Here is an 18,201-nt window from a genome sequence, read left to right on the forward strand (position 1 = left end):
CAGTGTCATATGGTTGCTGGATACAATCTGAGGAAACATTTCTTCCCTTTCTGCCCCTCACCTCCCTTCCTTCAAGAAATACCTGCACTTAAATTTGACCAGATACATATCGATGGTATGTTAGGAACATGAAAAATTGCAGTAAAATTTACATATCCTTGACAACTAAACCACACTGTACATGCAATTAAACTTGTGATTACAATTTCTTTGAAGTGGGGAGGGAGCAATAGGACTGAGGCTTGCTTTATCTCCACTATGGAAATTTGGTGGAGTATGTTTTTTATAAACTTTCTATCTCAGTCCAGTCCTTAGAAATAGCTCTTACAAAGTGTGTCCTAACAGAGGTTGACACCTTTTTACTCTAGATACATACAGTGTGTATCAGTAGGTCTTTATTTAGAGTGGCACAGACTTTTCTGGTTCTGGAACCTTAGAACATGAGAAGAAAATTACTTACTTCCCCCCTTTTTCTAGGTCAAATCCAATTTTATTTTTTCCACTTTGTTATAGTGGATGTTTGGATTCCTGATGATTAGATTGCCTTAGAGTGATGTTACAGCAACTAAGTTGTCAGGAAGGTATGCCACTGTGTGGCTGAACTAAGAGCAAATTTGCAGTGGCATCTGTAGCTCTTTTACCCTTTCATTTGTTGAGACTGCAAGAGCAATTTGTGGAGTGCTTTGAGATCTGCTCAATGACTGAAACTGAACCGTGGCCAGAGCCTTAAGCTGAGATCACAAGGTGAGGATTCTTTTTTCAGAAGGAGACTGTTGGCTTGCTTTTGGTTTGCTTCCTAATCTTAACGCCCTCAGAAATTTCAACATCTGCATGAGTAGAAGAGAGAGTCCCGAATAATCTTAGGTTCACTTAGGGAAATTGAGTAAACAATTGAGTGTATGTTTCAGAATCAGTTGTGTGATGCCAAGAGCTTGCTCCATGAGTCCCAGGTTCTGCAATGAGATTTCCTGCAACGTGGAACGATAGGGCCTCTGGCGGGATTAGAGGAAGGTTAAAAGAAAGCAGTGGTGAAAGCCTGTTGGCCAAGACAGCAAGCCTTGTACCAAGCACAGAATGCTGTCCTGTGATTGTTCTGGGAGTGCAGGGAGAGCTGGAGGAGGGATGTGCGCATTTGGCTGATCACGGTTTGGTTTGCAGACACACTGAACAGGTGCTGCTTCTGCCCAGGTAGTCATTTCCAGTTTTGCTGCTTGTACTTCATTGAGAGCTGTGCAACTTGTTTCAAGCTTGGCTGTTTTTTAATAATAGTTTTGTGTAAAATTCAGTCTGGGTCCATCTCATTACAAATTCAACTTTTGAGAATTGGATGAGACGCTTGAGGCATAGCTGTATATGAAAGGTATCCAGCAATATCTTCTTGTGTAGGTTCATCGAACAGACAAAATGCTTTTATGTTACTTGAAAATAGACTGAGAAATATGGGGGGTGAGGTTGGGAAAAGGAGGAACAAGCACCTTCTTACTGCAGAGTAAGAATATCCTTCTGAAGAATTAATGACAGCTTAATTAATGTTAGTTTTCCATGACTATCACTTTTTCTAAAAGGCTGATTTAGCAGGGTTTTAAAACTTTGTTTTTCAATCCACAATATTCTGGCATATGATTTAACAGTTAAATGCATTTCAGCTAAGTTAAATCATGAAGCATTCCACAATTTTGAGCAGGTTAAAAAAACAAAACCAAACTGAAACTGAACAGGTTACTTCTTAATGTTGCTGCTCTTTTTCAGTGATAACACATTTAGATTAGTCCTTCTGTTGTAAATCTGATCCTTGTCACAAAGTCTTTTAAAATACCTGTTTATGAACTTAAGTTTCTAGAAAGAGCCTTTGAGATTTTTGTGTTCTCTGGGGCTTAGGTATATGTGGCAGCTGAGAGTGCTTCTTCTACTGCATACTCAGCATTGCAGCTGAAAAAGGCAAAACGGTGCCTGCAGAGACAGTATTAATTGCTAACTGCAGTTAGGTAAATAGCTGCACTGGTGCATAACGGCAGGAGGGAGAGGGTTAATGAGGGGCTAATTCCTTCCTCAGAGGGACCACAGTGCTGATTGGAAGCAGCTGCTGTACAGCAGGCTCTAGGCTGCATGGGGTGATGCAGTGGTGAGCCGGGCAGCTTTGGTGAAGAGCAGAAACAGGAGACAAATGGTATGTAGGGAAGATAGTAAACAATCCAGAAAAGGACATAGAAAACTATCCTAGGCCTGGATTGCTGAGAGAGGAGAAATTGTAACAGACAGGAGGGAAGGAAGGAAGGAGGGTTCAGGCTGGAATTGTAGGAGGAGATGCCACCACCTGCATGTCCTTGACCTCTGTGTGAATGTCATGGCTTAAAATTAAGTCGACATGGTAGGTGTAGCTTGGATATTAAAACAACACAGATGTGTTAATCTCGTGTTTAGCAGAGCTAGCTGGTTCTGTTAGAAAGTGAGGGAGTGTTGCTCAGGATGGATGTTGGGTCTTATGTGGCAGTGATTCACGAGAACTGATGAATTTGATGATGGCAGTTGTCAAAATTTTAATGAAAATACAACACAGGAATCAAGTTATCCACAGCTCTGTAGTATATGAATAGTTCGGGTAATTGTCTTCTCTGGTACATACCCTGATGTTGTCACCTGAAGTTGGCTTCTTTCTCTTTCTACACCTGTACTGTGCATCAACCTGTCTTGTGTTCTTATTTACGTAACTAGTTGTTACCAATATTCATATACAAAAGCTTTCAGCAGATGGCTGTCTGCATTTTGAACTGATGTGGCTGAGGATACTTATTAAAGCCCCAGAAATGCTTTAGCTTAAGCCACAGCCTGCCCACTCCACAGAGAGGAAACTGCTGATGCCTTTCCCACTGCTTTTTCCTAAAGACAAACATTTTTTGCTGCAATTGCTACAGTTAGCTGGAGCTGGTGGGACACCAACTTCAAACTTCTCAGCACAAAGAGCCATGGAATATACCCCAGAGATGTACTTGAGAACGTGAGGATTTCTTATGTACGGGCTAGACTGACCCAAATGTGAATATTGCAGAGGCCGGTGATGTAATAAATGCATAGATTTAGTTTGCTGACAGCAAAAAATAGTTAGCCTTGTCAACCATGCAGCCAGGCAGTGTCCCACAGGGCTGTAACATGTCAGGCACCAGAACTGTAAAACCAGAGTGCTCCAAAGAGAGGTGAAAGGGAGGATCAAAAGTGAAAGAGCACCTTCTGTTAAATAGATTAGGGCATGTCAGCCTCGGATGGTAAGGGAGGAAAAGGGGTATATGTTTTGAGAGAGCATTACAAATTCATGTGTGATAGAAAGAAGATCAAAAGGGACCAAAGTTATCCTTGAGGTGCAGAATGTGCAAAGCAATACCAGGGAAGCATTATAAAGGTGTGCCCAGTTCTTAGGCTTTTTCTTCAATTTATGTGATTCACTGCTCTCAGAGGCAGGATGCTGGACTGTCAGTGCGTGGTCTGGCCTGACACAGCACTTCTTAAGTATGCTTTTTGAACAAGGAAACTTGCTTTAAGATGGGAAAGATACGATGCTATTTTTACCCCCTGATGTTTCTTCAGTTAGATTGGAGTGGTTACTGTTTACTTGTTAAAATGATGTTAAAGATAATACTTTTTAATATCTTGGGATTTTAGAGCCTGCAGAAAATATTTTTGAGAATGTAAATTAAAAATAAAATAATGCAGCAATGTAACTATTCACCTGAATTGTGAAGTATCATGTTATACAAATGGTGAAGCCATGGAATATATAAAAAGTAACTTCCACTTTCATTCTACCAAATTACGTGAGCATGCTACCTAAAGACACAAATGAAAATGATCTATGAGTGAGGAACATGCTGTATGAAGAATTAACACAGAATATCTTTAGCTTTGGTATCAGCATATGTTTGGGCTTATGTAATGTGCAGGGTTGAAAAATAAGCCATATATTAAATGGATTAATGCAGTGTTGATCCTTTTCTGTCAGGACAATTAACATGAGTAAAATATTTGCCCTACTTGAAACCGATAAGGAGGTACTGTATTGTGTTCCTCTTAAGATTAATGTTCCTATATGAGCAGCAGAGAGCACAGGATTTATTTCCTGAACCTTATGTAGATTTATAGCTGTGCCAGTTACTGCGTGAAAGCTCTTTGAGCTATGTTCACAGCGAGTCTTCTCTTGTGTATGTTAGTGAAAGTGGTCATATAAAGGATGCAGACATTTTGAAGTGTTAAATGGGATGTGTGACACATACAATGCCTTTAAATTATAAATTTTGTCTTGTCGTGCCCCCTGATTTTCTTTTGTATATGTGCATATGTTGGCATGCATTTGTATGATATACACATAAAAAATGTATTTTAATAAATGCTTTAGAAGTAACTCCCTGTGCTGTCCTGACTTCCTTAGAGAATTAGTAATGTTTTTTGTGTTATTATTTGATGATTTAAAGCAAAGAAAATTACACTCAAGGAGAGAATGGCAATCTCATGGGATGTGCACTTTCCATGGAACCATGCTCTGAACTCATAAATATCTAGGCAACTCCTGTTTATTTAATAAGATAGCATGGATGAAATATGGGGTCAAATTTGGCATTCAGAGTCCAAGATAAGGAGTGAACCTGGCTTGGGCTTAGTAGAGGCAGGCACGTAATGGTAGAAATACTGTGTAAATTAATCTCAAAATGTTAAAGCAATTGCTATTTTTAATTTTTGTTTGACTGAAGCTTTCAACTTTGCTAATTAGAAGCATCTGTAATTTCATTTAAGTGCAATTAAGTTTTGAGTGTGCGTATATACCTGTGAAGATTAATTGTCCAGTGGACCCTCTAAAACATTTAAATCTTAGCTTTTATTATTTTTCAGAGAAATTGCAGGGAAAATGTCATATTAAATGAGTAATCTTAACCAAAATACATATAGTAGTCTGGTTAGAAAATGGCTTTTCCATTTGCAGAAATTTTTGACATTTAAGAAAATTGTTATGCACTTTTTCCTGACAAACAAGGGATTTTATTTTTTTTTAAATGTCAGTTGAAAAGAAAATGAAGGCATCTTCACTTGAAGAACTAACACTGTCAAGTCCCTGCATCTGAACTTACAATACAGAAGAACAAAACTGAGTTCATTGGGGGGGGGAGAGTTTATGAGACACAGATTTAATCTTGTACGAGGATTTACCAGACACCTTTTCCCACTCATGAGTTGTGCAGAGTTGTGAACTGGATTGAAATTCTAACCATTACATTCAAGAATGGCATTTAGTTTGATTAGCTTTAGGTTTGTAATCACTGGCTACCTGTACCTTTGAATTACTTTTGATGCTATCTTTACAAATTGCTATCACCAGTTGACTAAAATGTTCTAGTATGGTTTTGTCATGCTACAGACACTTGATTCTCTGCAGATTTTACAGCTGCTTGGTTTTGTGTTTGGAGAAGCCTGCTGAATAAATGACTGAAAAAGTATGAAGCCACTTGAACAAAATGCTATAGGCAAAGATACAGTGTTGGATTATTAGTCCAGTGTGCCACAAAAGAAAATATTTCTACTGAATGGAATATGTCCAGGTAGTATTGAAATACTAAAGAACCTATCTACAAAAATTCCTATTCAGTAAACAGATTGAAGCGTGCCAGCTATGCAGACTTGTCTGTGCTAGTGCAATTGATAATAAACATTTATCACTGTTTGTTTTGACCTTTTCATTTGCTTGTGCACTGGAGGTTCCACTGCTTAAAATATAAGTCTTACAGTGACTCAGAAAGAAAAATACATTAATGCAATTTAATTTCTGTCAAAAAGTCTGATTCACAAATGGTATATCTCTGTGCTGTCTGCTTCTTTCTAAAGGTAGTTGACTTAAGGAGGGAGTTTGAGGCATCATGCAGAAATCTTGCATAAAGTTTTCTGATAGTTAGCACCAGATATGAACATGCAAATAACTGGGGCTAATGGGAGGATGACAGGGTGGTGGAGGGCATTTTCAGTTTCTCAATCCTTTGACTCATTGCTTTGGTCTTGCAAAAAAAAAAAAATCCTAGTGGTTTTCACTAATGCAAATTTCTTTCCCGACTTATTCCTGAAGGAGGAAGAGGTTTTAAGTAGAATTCTTCAATTAGAGATTTATTTCAAATGAGTTATACCATTGAGAGCAAGAACTTCCTCAGATAGACCTATGGACTCTTTTTAGAAGGAAGGGAGTTAGGATAGAACTCAGAAATTGTGCTGGAGAATTTTCTTTGTTTAAGATGCTGTCATTGAGAATTGGGCTTAGTTGTTTATCTAAATATGAAAAGAGCAGATACTAGTTACTGATGTACTAAAACACAGCTAAGCAGGTGCTTTTTTTAGTTTTTTCAGTTGCAAACAAATTCCCCTAATAGTATTGTAGTGACTGGTTTTGAACCTTTTCTCTGTAACATACTAATTTTTAAAGCTGGTTCATCACAGAGCCTTATCAGGGCTGCATTTTGCAACAGTGATTGTTTTCAATCCAATTTGTTAAAATTATTTTTCCAGTAATAACATGCAGTGCAGTGGGAAAACTCAACAGGAAGTAATGCAAAGTCTCCCGCAGTTTGCCATCGCAAAGCTTTCAGTAAAATCAGTCAGCTTTTCCCTCCTGTATTGACTAGGTAGTAAGAAAGAAGAGGCAATGAAAGATGCAGGACTTGAGAAGTCTGGAAATGCCAGAATGCACTGGTCGTTGCTTATGACTGAAATAATCCAAGAGAACTTTTACAAAGGTTTCTGGCATGGAGCTAGACGGAAATTGTCAAAGCTTCCTGCAAGAGCTGAAGTTACAGTGGGACAGGTAATTTTCCTGCCTAGGGATTTGTATTAAGTTTGAAGAAGTTAATTCCCATTGGTGAAATTGTACATCCAGTTTTGAACTGGTTGGCTGGTAAAGATTGCTAGGCAAAAGAACTGAGATCTGCCTAAAATGGCAAGTCTGACACAGGGGAATGTCGCTTGTGCCAAGGATTGACCTGCAGTAGTGAGATGCTGACCTTGGCACGTAGCACAGAGATTTACAGCCTGGAGTGTAAAGGTGGGTGATCCTTGGTAAACCATATACAGTGTGAGTGTTGTTTTTAGAAAGATAATATGCTATAAATATTTAAAAAAACACTACTTAGTTTTGTAAGCTGGGAGGTCACTGGAGATCTCAACTCATTCTCCACTTGTTCTCCACTCACCCTGGAGAGCACATATCTGGTAACCTGCTATTGCAGGGGAAGGGGTCATGGGAGAGGCAGCCACCAGAAGCCCTGTGAAGAGGGTATGGCTGGTGGTCTGAGGTTAAAGAAGCATGGAGGAGAATGTGAAGGTCTCAGAGATGCGCCTAATTTTGGAAAGATGAAATAATTAAGAACCAAACTGAATTTTTTTTTTTTGTTAAGCACGTGCTCATCCAGGGAATTTTGCTGCCACAACGGGGGGTTCTAAAGTTGTTCAGTTGCTTTTAGAAATCATTTTAGAGCTGTAGTTTTGGAAGCTACATAATGGATGTTCTAATGAAGTACTTGAGGGCATGAACTAACTAAGAAAAGCTGGGAAGATGTTTTCATTCTATGAATTTCAAATAATTGGACAAATACATTCTAGTATTTAGGGGGTTAGCTGATGGATTTGGTGGGGCTTTTTTTTTTTTTTTTCCTTGCTAAATGATCAGATTTTGGCATATGGCAGAAGCAGAATACTGGATGTGGTGGATCACTGTTTTGACTTGGCAATACAACTTTTGTTTCTCTCAGTTTGTGGTGACAGCAGATCATGCTGGTCATCCTGGAGACAAAGGTCCTTGCATCACTCTAAGTACAGCTTTGTTGCTAGTCCAAAGTCTTGTCTTTGGAAATTAGAAGTCATTTTCAGGTTGAGAAGTTTTGAAAAGAACACAAGAACCCTGCGATGCTTTTTAAAATTATTAAATTAGCATAATAAGTAATATATAATTTTTGAATGGCTCTTGAATGGTGATCTCTGTTTTGGACATTGTGAGTTGTTCTCAGTCAGAAGAGACTGAGGTTGAAGGAGCAAATTAAAGTGATAAGAAAAATGATGAGACTCTTGGAAAAGAAGTCGATGTGGATGAATTTACACCCCATCTGTGACATTGTTCTATTCAGCACTAGAATGTGGGTCACTTTAATGCTGAATGCAGAGGATTGAGTGAGGTGTGTTCTTGGGATTAGGTTTTCACTCCTTTCTTTCCTGAGGGAAGAATGGTATGCCTGTCACATCAGCGGTTTTCCTTGCAAGCTGGAGAAGAACAGAGAGAAGGATTTTTGCATCCTGAGATTTACAAGGGATAAGGTCCAGCGCAGAACCTCACTGTTTTTCTCCCTTTTTGGTTAATTTTCTCCAGTTGTGTGGGGCAGAAGGAGAGAGAGAAAAAAATAGGTCTGTTTCCTCTTTCCATCAATTCAGTGATAAAAACAAAGAGATAATTTGCCTTACTTAAATTATATTGAGAATAATTGTAAGGAGGTTAGGAATGCCTAATGGGTTCACTGAAGTGGGATCAAATCCTCTTTAGTATGGACATATTAAGCCCTCCCTAGTTTATAATGGTGTATTAATACCAGTTTTTTATTTTTACTTAAAGAAAGGCTGTGGTTGCAGTGTATTGAGACTGAGTTGAAATGAAGACAGTATTTTGTCCCAAGCAGGGTCTCCCCACCACCTCATTTCCATCCCCTTCATTACTTGTACTTTTCTCCCGCACTGGGAGTGGAAGTGGCAACAGGTTCCTCCTCTGGAAGGCAAAAGCAAGGCTGAGCCTTCATACATGGTACAAAAGACAGGAAAGAGGCTCTCGGTGTGGACATGTGGGCTGCCCGCACTGGGACAGTTGAGGTTCTTAAGAATCCCCAGAGAGTAAACTTTGCAAAGTGTAGTTGTTTTGTGCAGTCTTCAGTTTCAGATGTGTGTCTCTTTTGGTTACTTTTAGATGTCATTTTTTAGGCTTTTTTTCCTCATGTCGCCTAAAATTTTCTTTTCCATGAAGGTGTAAACATCTGTTTTAATAGAAGTAGAGCCATTAGTCTGGCCCTCAGGCATGCTCAGAAGTACAAATTAGCACCATGCTCCATTCATAAAGTGTGAATTGTCAGATTAATTTTTCAAAGGAAGATCTTTTCCATGATTACATCTTTTTTTTTTTTTTTTTTTTTGAGATGTTCTAAACCTGCTCCTACTCACTGGAATAGCATTGGATTACCTGTTCCATGACATTTTTTGAACAACAGTTGTAGTGTATTTTCTTTATCAAACACTTTTTACTGTGATTAAGGTGGGAGGGTTTTGTTTGTTTGTTCTAAGAAATGGTTTGAAATACTCAATAGTAATGTTAATTTCTAGTTTAAATAAAAAAAAATCAGTTGACATTGTTTATAAATAGTGCAGACAGATTGAACACATCTTCTGCAGATTTTTCAAATTAAAACAAAGTATGTCTTACAAACACTTGGTCTTTATTTTTCTAGAATTTAAATGGCTCCGTCCTGGCTTGTGTTGGCACATCATTTGTTCAGTATTACACAAGGATATGAAGTAACTGTCTAATGTCTAATGTGACAACAATTGCTTTGACAACATCGTCACAAAATGTCCATTTTGTATGTCACTCTAAATATTTGTAGGCTTTTTATTAGCACATAATGGTTGTTTCAAACATATAGTTTCAGGGCATGTTTGTAGGCACATCCAACAATCCAGTGGTACCACTTTTTTAGTCATTCTGACTTTGCCTTAGCTAATTACTTAAAGGACTGTTGACTGTGATATTTCAGGGCAATGCTCTAGCGATTATACAACTGAAATTGCCTAGAGAATATCAATCTGTCCTGTCACTGCTTCTAGGAGATGGTGGTTCCTTTAGAGTTTTTCCACTCCATCTTGTCAGTACATTCACAGAAATGCAATTTGATTGCATTTATCTCATCACTTGGACCATAAAAATGCATTTTTTCATGGAGTGTGACCAGATGTGCTCCTGATAAAATGTAAACTTGACAATGCCTTTGAGTTTTTATGTACGTATATTTAACTTCTCTCTTAGAAAGCTTTTTAAGCTTTGCCTAGATTTTCCTTTGTTTTGAACAGTTTTTTTGAAGGTGTTTCCTGCTTGTGTGATCATGTGCTATAATTTCTTGTTCTGTGTAAGTTTTTCCTCTTGTACCTTTCTTACATGTCTTAAGCATATATGCCATGTGTTCGCATACCAGGTTCTCATTCACTTCAGCAAATGAGTGCCAGCCTTGTCCAAGCTTTTCCTGGGCTAACCCTGATACTGTTCTCTGCTGCCATTAATGAAGTTTAGAAATGCACAGCACAATCACAGCCCTAAGATTCACGAAGTCAAAATCCAGGCATGTTTTTTTTGTTCTGTGTCTTAAAATGTGTTTTTCATTATGAATTTACATTACCAGCCTTTTGATTTCCTTGACAGTGATTGTAGGTTTTAGTCATATTTCCCTCTTTCCCTTGAAGAAGGGTGTCAGAAAATATAATGTATAGTCATTTGTTTTTGTTTTGCCCTTCCTGCAGTTTTAGCTGGAATTCTAACTGGATATTCCATGCTATCCTCTGCAACTCCCATCTCTCATCTTACCAAGCAGCTTGGGTTTTCAAATCCAGAGTAGTGTCCAGTGTCATTTGATAACAGAAAAAAATGGGGAGGTTTTCAGAGTTGAGGCAGCATTCTGAATATTTGATCAGGTGTTTCTGTGTATACAGCCTGCCATTAAAATAAGTAGTAACAATACACAGAAAACATCTGTGTTGTAATCTGTTTGCACTAAACCATGCAAAATGAAGCATGGGAAACAAAAGGGAGGAGAGGATGTCAGAGCCCAGTACTATTTGACCAAGTTCTTTTAGATGTTCCAAGCATGGAGAGTGTCACATTTAACATCAGATTTACGTATCTGAAGATAGTTGATATGACAGGGGATTTCTTATTTATCAGATTGATACTGAAAACACAATAAAAATATAAGTTACACATAGCAGAATACAGCAATTGCAATATATAGCTCAGTCCTGATTCCAGTGTGATTCCCACTGCCGGTCTCCATAATATTCACTGTCACAGTGCTGGGTGTCCCCAGTTTTGGTAGGACGGTGTCTATGGGTTGAAGCCAGCTCAAGCCCATTTCTCTCTTTTATTTTGCTAGTTTCCTGGGTTTTATACACTATGTTGTGCTGAGCCACATATACACTGCAGACAAGGAAGGCAGGAAACGAGGAAGAAGATAACATTAGTTCTTCAGTTTCACAGAGAAGAATGTGATTAGGTCCTTTTTGTGACTTTTCTGTTGAAAATAGCGAACATATGCAGTGAATACAACTGATTTTAGCAGTATGATTTAATTAATCTGGTTCCAGGCTGAGAGAAGGAAAAATGTGGATCACAGTTCACAATGACAGTGCTGAATATAAGAGTAACTGGACTGCTTTGCAGTGCTTTAACCTTATAATTTTTCTAGCACCCTCCTTCATTGCTCTTTGCATCTTTCTCTTGTTTTGTACATGACCTTAGAATACTTTCAGCAATATGTACTACAGATCTGTAGTAGTCCTCTACTTCCTCGGGGTTCTGTTCATATTACTAACCCATCTGCTTTTGTATTCTTTTCCCTGCAAAATTCTTGAGAAACCTGACTGCCAGCAAATACTGTTTTTAATTGTACCTGCATAGAATATTTCACAAAGCCCAGCACCAAAAGCAGTGTTTAAAGCACTGTGCAAAATATACATCATTAAATCAGTGTTACACGAGATGTTTGTGGAAGCAGGTATAATGGGGAAGAAAGTGCAGTCACAAAGGAGTCTGGAAGAGAGGTCAGGAGGTTGCTTTCCTAAGGTTGTGCTTTTTTTTTTTTTTTAATTCAGTCTTTCAAAACATTGCTGTACAGTGCTTTGCATTTTAAAAATAGCATGCTATGCACAGCTATTTATATTGTTAATAATAAATGATTATAATAATAATTGTTATTACATATTTAATATATAAGAACCTGGCAGGATAGTACTGGGTATAAAATGTGGTGTATATGTTTCATTAAACAACCTGCAGTTGTCCTTGCAGAAAATTTTGTAGAAATTATAGCTTCTAAGTTAAGATGGGTGATGCATTTTCTAATTAATATTATGCATCTAATTTCTTTTCTGAAAGAATTCTTATTTCCTTGGATGATGGTAGTCAAGCAAGTTGGTTGACTCGTCTGATGCCTTTTCAATCACTGCTCTCACAGGTGTTGAACTTGCCTGTCCTGTTGGACAGTTTGGGTGCATCAGCATCACATAGTGGGTTTTTTCTGCTGCAATTCAATAGTAGCTGTATTGGATCAGTATAAGGCTTATGAATAATACAGGCTTGTCAGTGAACTGTCTTCTCTGTATGAAGTAGTTCTCTGTGGGAGGTGTTGCTTAAAGATTCAGACCAATGTGTTGTACAGACGGGAGTCTTAGTGGTGTCTGTGTTAACATTTACAAACTACTGAGTTTTTGATCTGTTTCATAATCTTGTGTCATTAAGAGGCAGCCCAGCTTGAGCTATAAATATCTGTTCTAAATGTTAGTGATAGTAACTCTGACTTATCTATCACTGTTTGCTGAGGGGGATTAAAAAAGCAGTATGCCATATGGTTACCTCCATTTTATTCTCTCTTTCTCAGTTGTCATATCCCATAGTGATTCGGGGCTGCAGAGTTACAGTCATGACTGACCTCCTGCCTTCGGTTCAGATTTTTAAATGCAATCTTTCCAACTTTAATATTTTGAATTTTTAAATTTGAATTATAAAAGTGAGCTTTTTTCCCCCAGAATTACTCCCCTGTTGACTGTAGCTCTTTGCTCAGATGTTTCCTTGTCTGTGTTAAAGCAACATCCAAAGATCTGTGTTCCAGCTCCCACCCTGCTGTGTGGTGTACAGACACACAGGAATGCTCACACCTTAAAGGAAGATGCCACAATACTTTGTAACACCTTTTTTAAGGAATTGGGGAGGAGAGCTTGGCTCTGCCAAGAGTATACAGCTACACTAGCCATGTTAATCTTATTATATATTGCAGTAGTAGCTGGAGGCACCACCTGCATGTGACTTACTGCTGTGTGCAGTGGGATCATACATGAAACGGAAGAGTATCTCAAGCAGCTCTCCTCTGTGTAGGGTAAATTCCTATTGTCTAGCCTGCACTTTCAGTAACTTTCTGGTTTTTAAGATTGTTTTATTAGTACTTGAACACTGGAGTGGGTCAGTTTATGAAAGGAAAATTTTGGATAGTAAAAGATGCAACAAATTTTACTTATAATTAGTAAAGAAATCCTTTGGTTACCTGAAGAAGAGAGACCCTATATTGGACTAATATAACTCCAGTATTGGATACCCTTGTTTGACAGGAGCTGCCAGACCAGGCAGCAGTGTTGCTGTAAAACTAGATACAATTCATGCTGTTTCTTACCCAGTTTGGGGTGTGCTAGGGCACGTACAGAAGAGCTGAGCTGACTGCAGTGTGGCAAGAGGACAGAGACAAATTCATAGGAAGCCCACCTCATTAGTTCCACTGTTCAAAGAACCAGTTGTTTTTCACTGAGATTTTTAAATTAACAGTGTCCATTTATATTACAGTGCCATGTGTGTGGACATTATCGGTCTGCTATTTAATTAAAACCACAGCTGGTGATCATTTAATTATAGTGTACAAAAGGGAATGATACTTACTTGACTATGTAGCGTTGTCTTATTCAATTTAGAGAATTGTAGCCATTTTTTCATATATTATTTGAAAGCTGTGGTGAAGGATGCATGATCATGAACAAACTGGTGAGCTTCATTGCAACACTTCCCCTCTGTTAAGGGAATAAGGTGAAACAGTGGCTTATAAATTCACCAGCTTTCCTGAAAATTGGAAGTAAATTATGAACAGATTGGTACAGTTAGGCTGGTTTTTGTTTCTCCACACTGTAAAACCACTGCATAGTTTCCTGTGGTAGGAAGGAAGTCCTTCTGCTGAAGGCCAAGAATACTTAAGAATATTCAGGTTATTTCTGGCTTTGTTAAGAGATATAAGTGTACATACTTGAAAGAAACTCTGTAGCATATGCCTGTAACAGGACTGAATTACTGCTTTTTCACTTGAAAAATTAGACTGCCTTGAGAATCTTAAACCTGCTGTAACACAAAATTGTGTATATTCGTACTGAAACGAGTAACTGCATGTGAGTAAGAAGTTTCTGTAGCTGACTTAAAAATACTTTCAACTGCAGTCACAAATGAAGATGTCCAGAGCTTCTAGGATAACTAGTTACACTACACGTAACACTGCAAAATTCACATCTAAAAATCTTTATAAAACTATCTTTTCTGTCTTGAAGCCAGAGGTGGCCCTTTCTATAACAATGGGAATACTGTATGTGAAGAAGCTATTGCTGAATGATCTAGTCTTTCTGCTGTCATACATCTACTTTCACATGTCATCACATGCAAACACCTATAGTTTTGTCTTTCACTATTGTAAAGGTAAAATGATATCAAAATAGGACTCGTTAGAACATTAACTAGAAATGGAACAAGAAAAATAACTTAAAAGTGACCCACCCAATAAAATGTCAGAGTGAAGAACTGAAACTGGCTGAAGGACTAGGAACAGGTTTTGTATTTCAATGTGAATCTTGGCAGCAGAGCAGTGTTTGCTGAGTTACTTGGTCTGGTGTGAAAGGTCACTTTTGTTTTCTCATCGAGTATAACTTGGACTTCTTTATTACTACAGAAGAAAGACTTCAGAATTAGTAGCTAGTTTTCTTCCTGGACTTTTTGGTCATAGTTGTCAGTACTGAGTGTTGAATTCTAGCTGATGCCTTTGGTGTAATGATGGATGGGATATTTAAGGACAGGAAGAGAGTGTGAATGAGTCACAAGTATAGGATTCTTTTAAGAATTCTTCTTCATTTCTGAGTTATGTAGCTAAAGTAATTCAGATGATGTTAGTTATCCTAGTCTGCTCTATGTTTCCACATCCTATCAGTAAACTGTAGAATGTGTCTTTCTTCAAAAGGATCTACAGCAAAAATAAAAACAGTTCTTCATGTGTGGCTTCAGTTGATTACAGTTATTGAAACTCACTGGTGTGGGACAGAGAAGAATAAATACAGAGCAGTAGCTCAAAGTAGAGTAAACTTTACTTGCAAAATAAAAACAAATACTATGCATGGAGTTACTCCCTTCACCAAACTGATAACCTCTATATGTCTGAAGACATCAAAACATACACCTTCTTTTATAATACAAATCTGAGTCAACATTTAATGTAAGGTTTTATAACACAAGACTCAAACTACTTTCTGTTAAACTAATGTTAGAACTAATGTACACATTTCCAGCTGAATTACACTTTTTTGTATTTATTCTTATAATGTGTTTTCTGATGAAGGAACATGTGTGCTGTCTGGGGAGAATTCCATGTAAAAAGTATTTAGTAGCATGTGGATTTTTTTTAAACTTTTGTATACTAAAGTTCCTGCTATGGCAGAAATCCACAGATACTGTGGCTTCAGTATAATACTATATCTTCTTTCAAATGCTACTGGTGCTACATGGCTTGTGAACTGGTTAATTTTTTTCTTTCCTTTTGTCTTCTAGCTTCATTTAGCAGCCCTGGCTTCATTAAAGGGAGACATAGTGGAGCTTAATAAACGTCTACAACAAACAGAAAGGGAGCGTGACCTGCTGGAAAAGAAATTGGCAAAAGCACAGGTGAGCAATAGTTCAAGATTCTGAAGATGGTCCTCTGTTTTGTGTTGTCCTTGTTCTTCAGAGGGGAGTGGGGTATGTGGGGAGAGGATAAAATATGTGAACAATGTCACAGGTGAAAAGAATTTTAAGACTGCAAGAAGCATAGTTGCTGTGGGGTTTAAGTTTTATGTGCTGATGACATTCTTCTGAAAATTACAAAGAAATAATTAGATCAGTTTTGTTTTGAAGCCAATATGAACCGCGACTACTTTGAAATATTTTATAACACAGAAATTACTGCATACTCCCAGTAGATTAAGTAACTGATTGCAGAGCCTTCCACTCCTGCATCAGATTCAAACACAGCACAAATTAACACTGATCAAAAGCTATTGCCAATTGGCAGTGCTTGAGTGGTATGTGAGAAATTATTTGTGATCTCAGTCTAGCTTCTAGTAAGCCAGTTTGTATGTATCTATTGTGGAAAACACAGTCAGTGGAAAGCCAAGGGATTAAATAAGAATGAGGTCTGAACTCTAAGGCTTTCATAGCTCTTAAAAAACTGTCTTTTCAAATCAAGATAAATGTAGAGAGCCAAATGCAAACAAGGAAAACTGAACTGTTGTTCTTAATATTTCTTCTATAAATGAAACCTTTGTTTTCAGATACTGTCATTCCAGCAAATACCTTTTATGAGTACTTGACATTTCAAAACTAATTCAAGATATATACTCATTTATACTTGCATAGAGACAGTCAAAACATTTTGTCCTGTAAAGTATAGCATCTTATTTGTTGCCCAGAGAGGTGCAGTCTCCCGTCTTGGAAGTACTGAATCCACTGGGACCTGATCTTGAGCAACCCGCTCTAGGTGACCCTCTTTGAGTTGTGTAAGGGGCTGGATGAATGTTCTCCAGAGGTACCTGTCAACCTCAACCATTCAGTGATTTTGCAAATTTAGAATCTTCAGTATTCAGTGTATTTTGGTAGGGGCTTGTATCTGTGTCTTACTTTGTGGCAGACGCACCTGCCCAATGAAATTGTGGCTCCCTGGCTGTTGAACCTTTCCTGTGCCCTTGTTCTCAGGGCTTTACGGTATTTGGGGTCTTTGGCCAACAGGGGCTGGTATTGACCGCAGGTCAGATTCAGCTGGGGTATCAATGGAGTCCCGGGGGGAGCCATTTGGAGCTCGTCCCGCCCGGAGCCGTGTGCTGCAGGTAAGGACTCTCCCCTTGGGTTGGGACTCCCCCCAAGGAGACTCCTCGGGGTTCCTACGGGTTGGGACGCTGCCCGGAGATGTTCCCCGAGGTTGAGAGTCCTCACCTTTTATTAGGGGAGTGATTGAGCGTTTTGGGTTGTCGTTAAACCCCTGGTTGGTGTTTTGGGTGGTTGTTAAACCCCAGAAGTTTGTGTGGTGATAGTTTGTTCTCCTCTTACGGACATTTGGAACCATTGTCTGTATGTTTGAGGAATGTTGATTAATTGTGTATAAAAATAAATGTTAGGGTTTTTTTAATTGTTAATTGGTTTGGGAGTTTCCACAACGTACTTAAGCCAAGTGTAGAAATGTTTAAGCAGTCTAGATTTGAAGGCTCTTACTTCAGTCCTCCAACCATATTCTGGCCTTTGTCTGCATTCTCTGATGTTTTTTCAGCCACCTTTAAAGTTTTGGGGCTTTTAAGTGGTAGTCTTATTGCAGACCATCAGTGCAACATCCAGAAATAAGACATGCTTTCCTCCCAATATGTGAACCAGAACCACACTGGCAGTTAACATTGTTTATCAACTATAATTCTGAGAGCCTTTTCTAAGATACTCTCAAATAGAGTCCTCTTTCTGACACAGTTTGATAGGAGGCTGCATCTGACAATCGCTAAACAGTCAGATGAATCCACTGTATCCAAACAATCCACATCATGACTACACTGACTTTGTTGTTACTTATAACTGCAGAGTCTTGTGTTAACCACAGGTTTTTGTTAGTGTTTTAGTTTTATTTCCAGATTTTTGTTTAAAAATACATATAACATCTCTCAGCCAATGAAGAGTGCCTTTTAGGTGCTCCCATACAGTAATGAATACCCACTGATGATGACTGTGATTAAGGATCAGTCTTTAATCCCTATTAACATGTGCTCTGTTAGCATGAGATTGGTGTTTTCTTTGATAGGTTACCAGTTATGCATGTGTATGTAGTGCTCTATTTGTAATGCTGAGGGTTTTTACATGATCTTGGGCTGTGTGCTTGTAAACACAAGTATAGTGATGACTGCCACCCAAACTGTGAATAACACAAGCACACTAGCTTTCAGATTAAAAAATTACTTTTTAAAGAACAATTTCTATAAAGTTTTAATGTCTTAGCTTTTCTCAAATTTATTTTCTTTTAAAAAGCCCTCAAGTAGGTAGAAATGTTTTGGAGTGTGTATTAAATATATATTTTTTTTTAA

The 18,201-nt window shown here is 38.2% G+C and overlaps 1 protein-coding gene across 5 annotated transcripts in view; it reads left to right on the plus strand.

Moving 5' to 3' along the window:
- MCC (MCC regulator of WNT signaling pathway) overlaps window positions 1-18,201 on the plus strand; it is a 223,017-nt gene that overhangs the window by 135,430 nt on the left and 69,386 nt on the right. For all 5 annotated transcript variants that reach the window (XM_042787721.1, XM_042787722.1, XM_032984089.2 and 2 more), the window contains one exon: window positions 15,659-15,772. In XM_042787721.1, coding sequence (XP_042643655.1) covers window positions 15,659-15,772 — 114 coding nt within the window. The remainder of the gene's footprint in view (window positions 1-15,658; window positions 15,773-18,201) is intronic.

Source organism: Tyto alba, unplaced genomic scaffold, assembly GCF_018691265.1.
Source record: "Tyto alba isolate M040663 unplaced genomic scaffold, T.alba_DEE_v4.0 Super-Scaffold_13, whole genome shotgun sequence".
Classification (NCBI taxonomy): domain Eukaryota; kingdom Metazoa; phylum Chordata; class Aves; order Strigiformes; family Tytonidae; genus Tyto; species Tyto alba.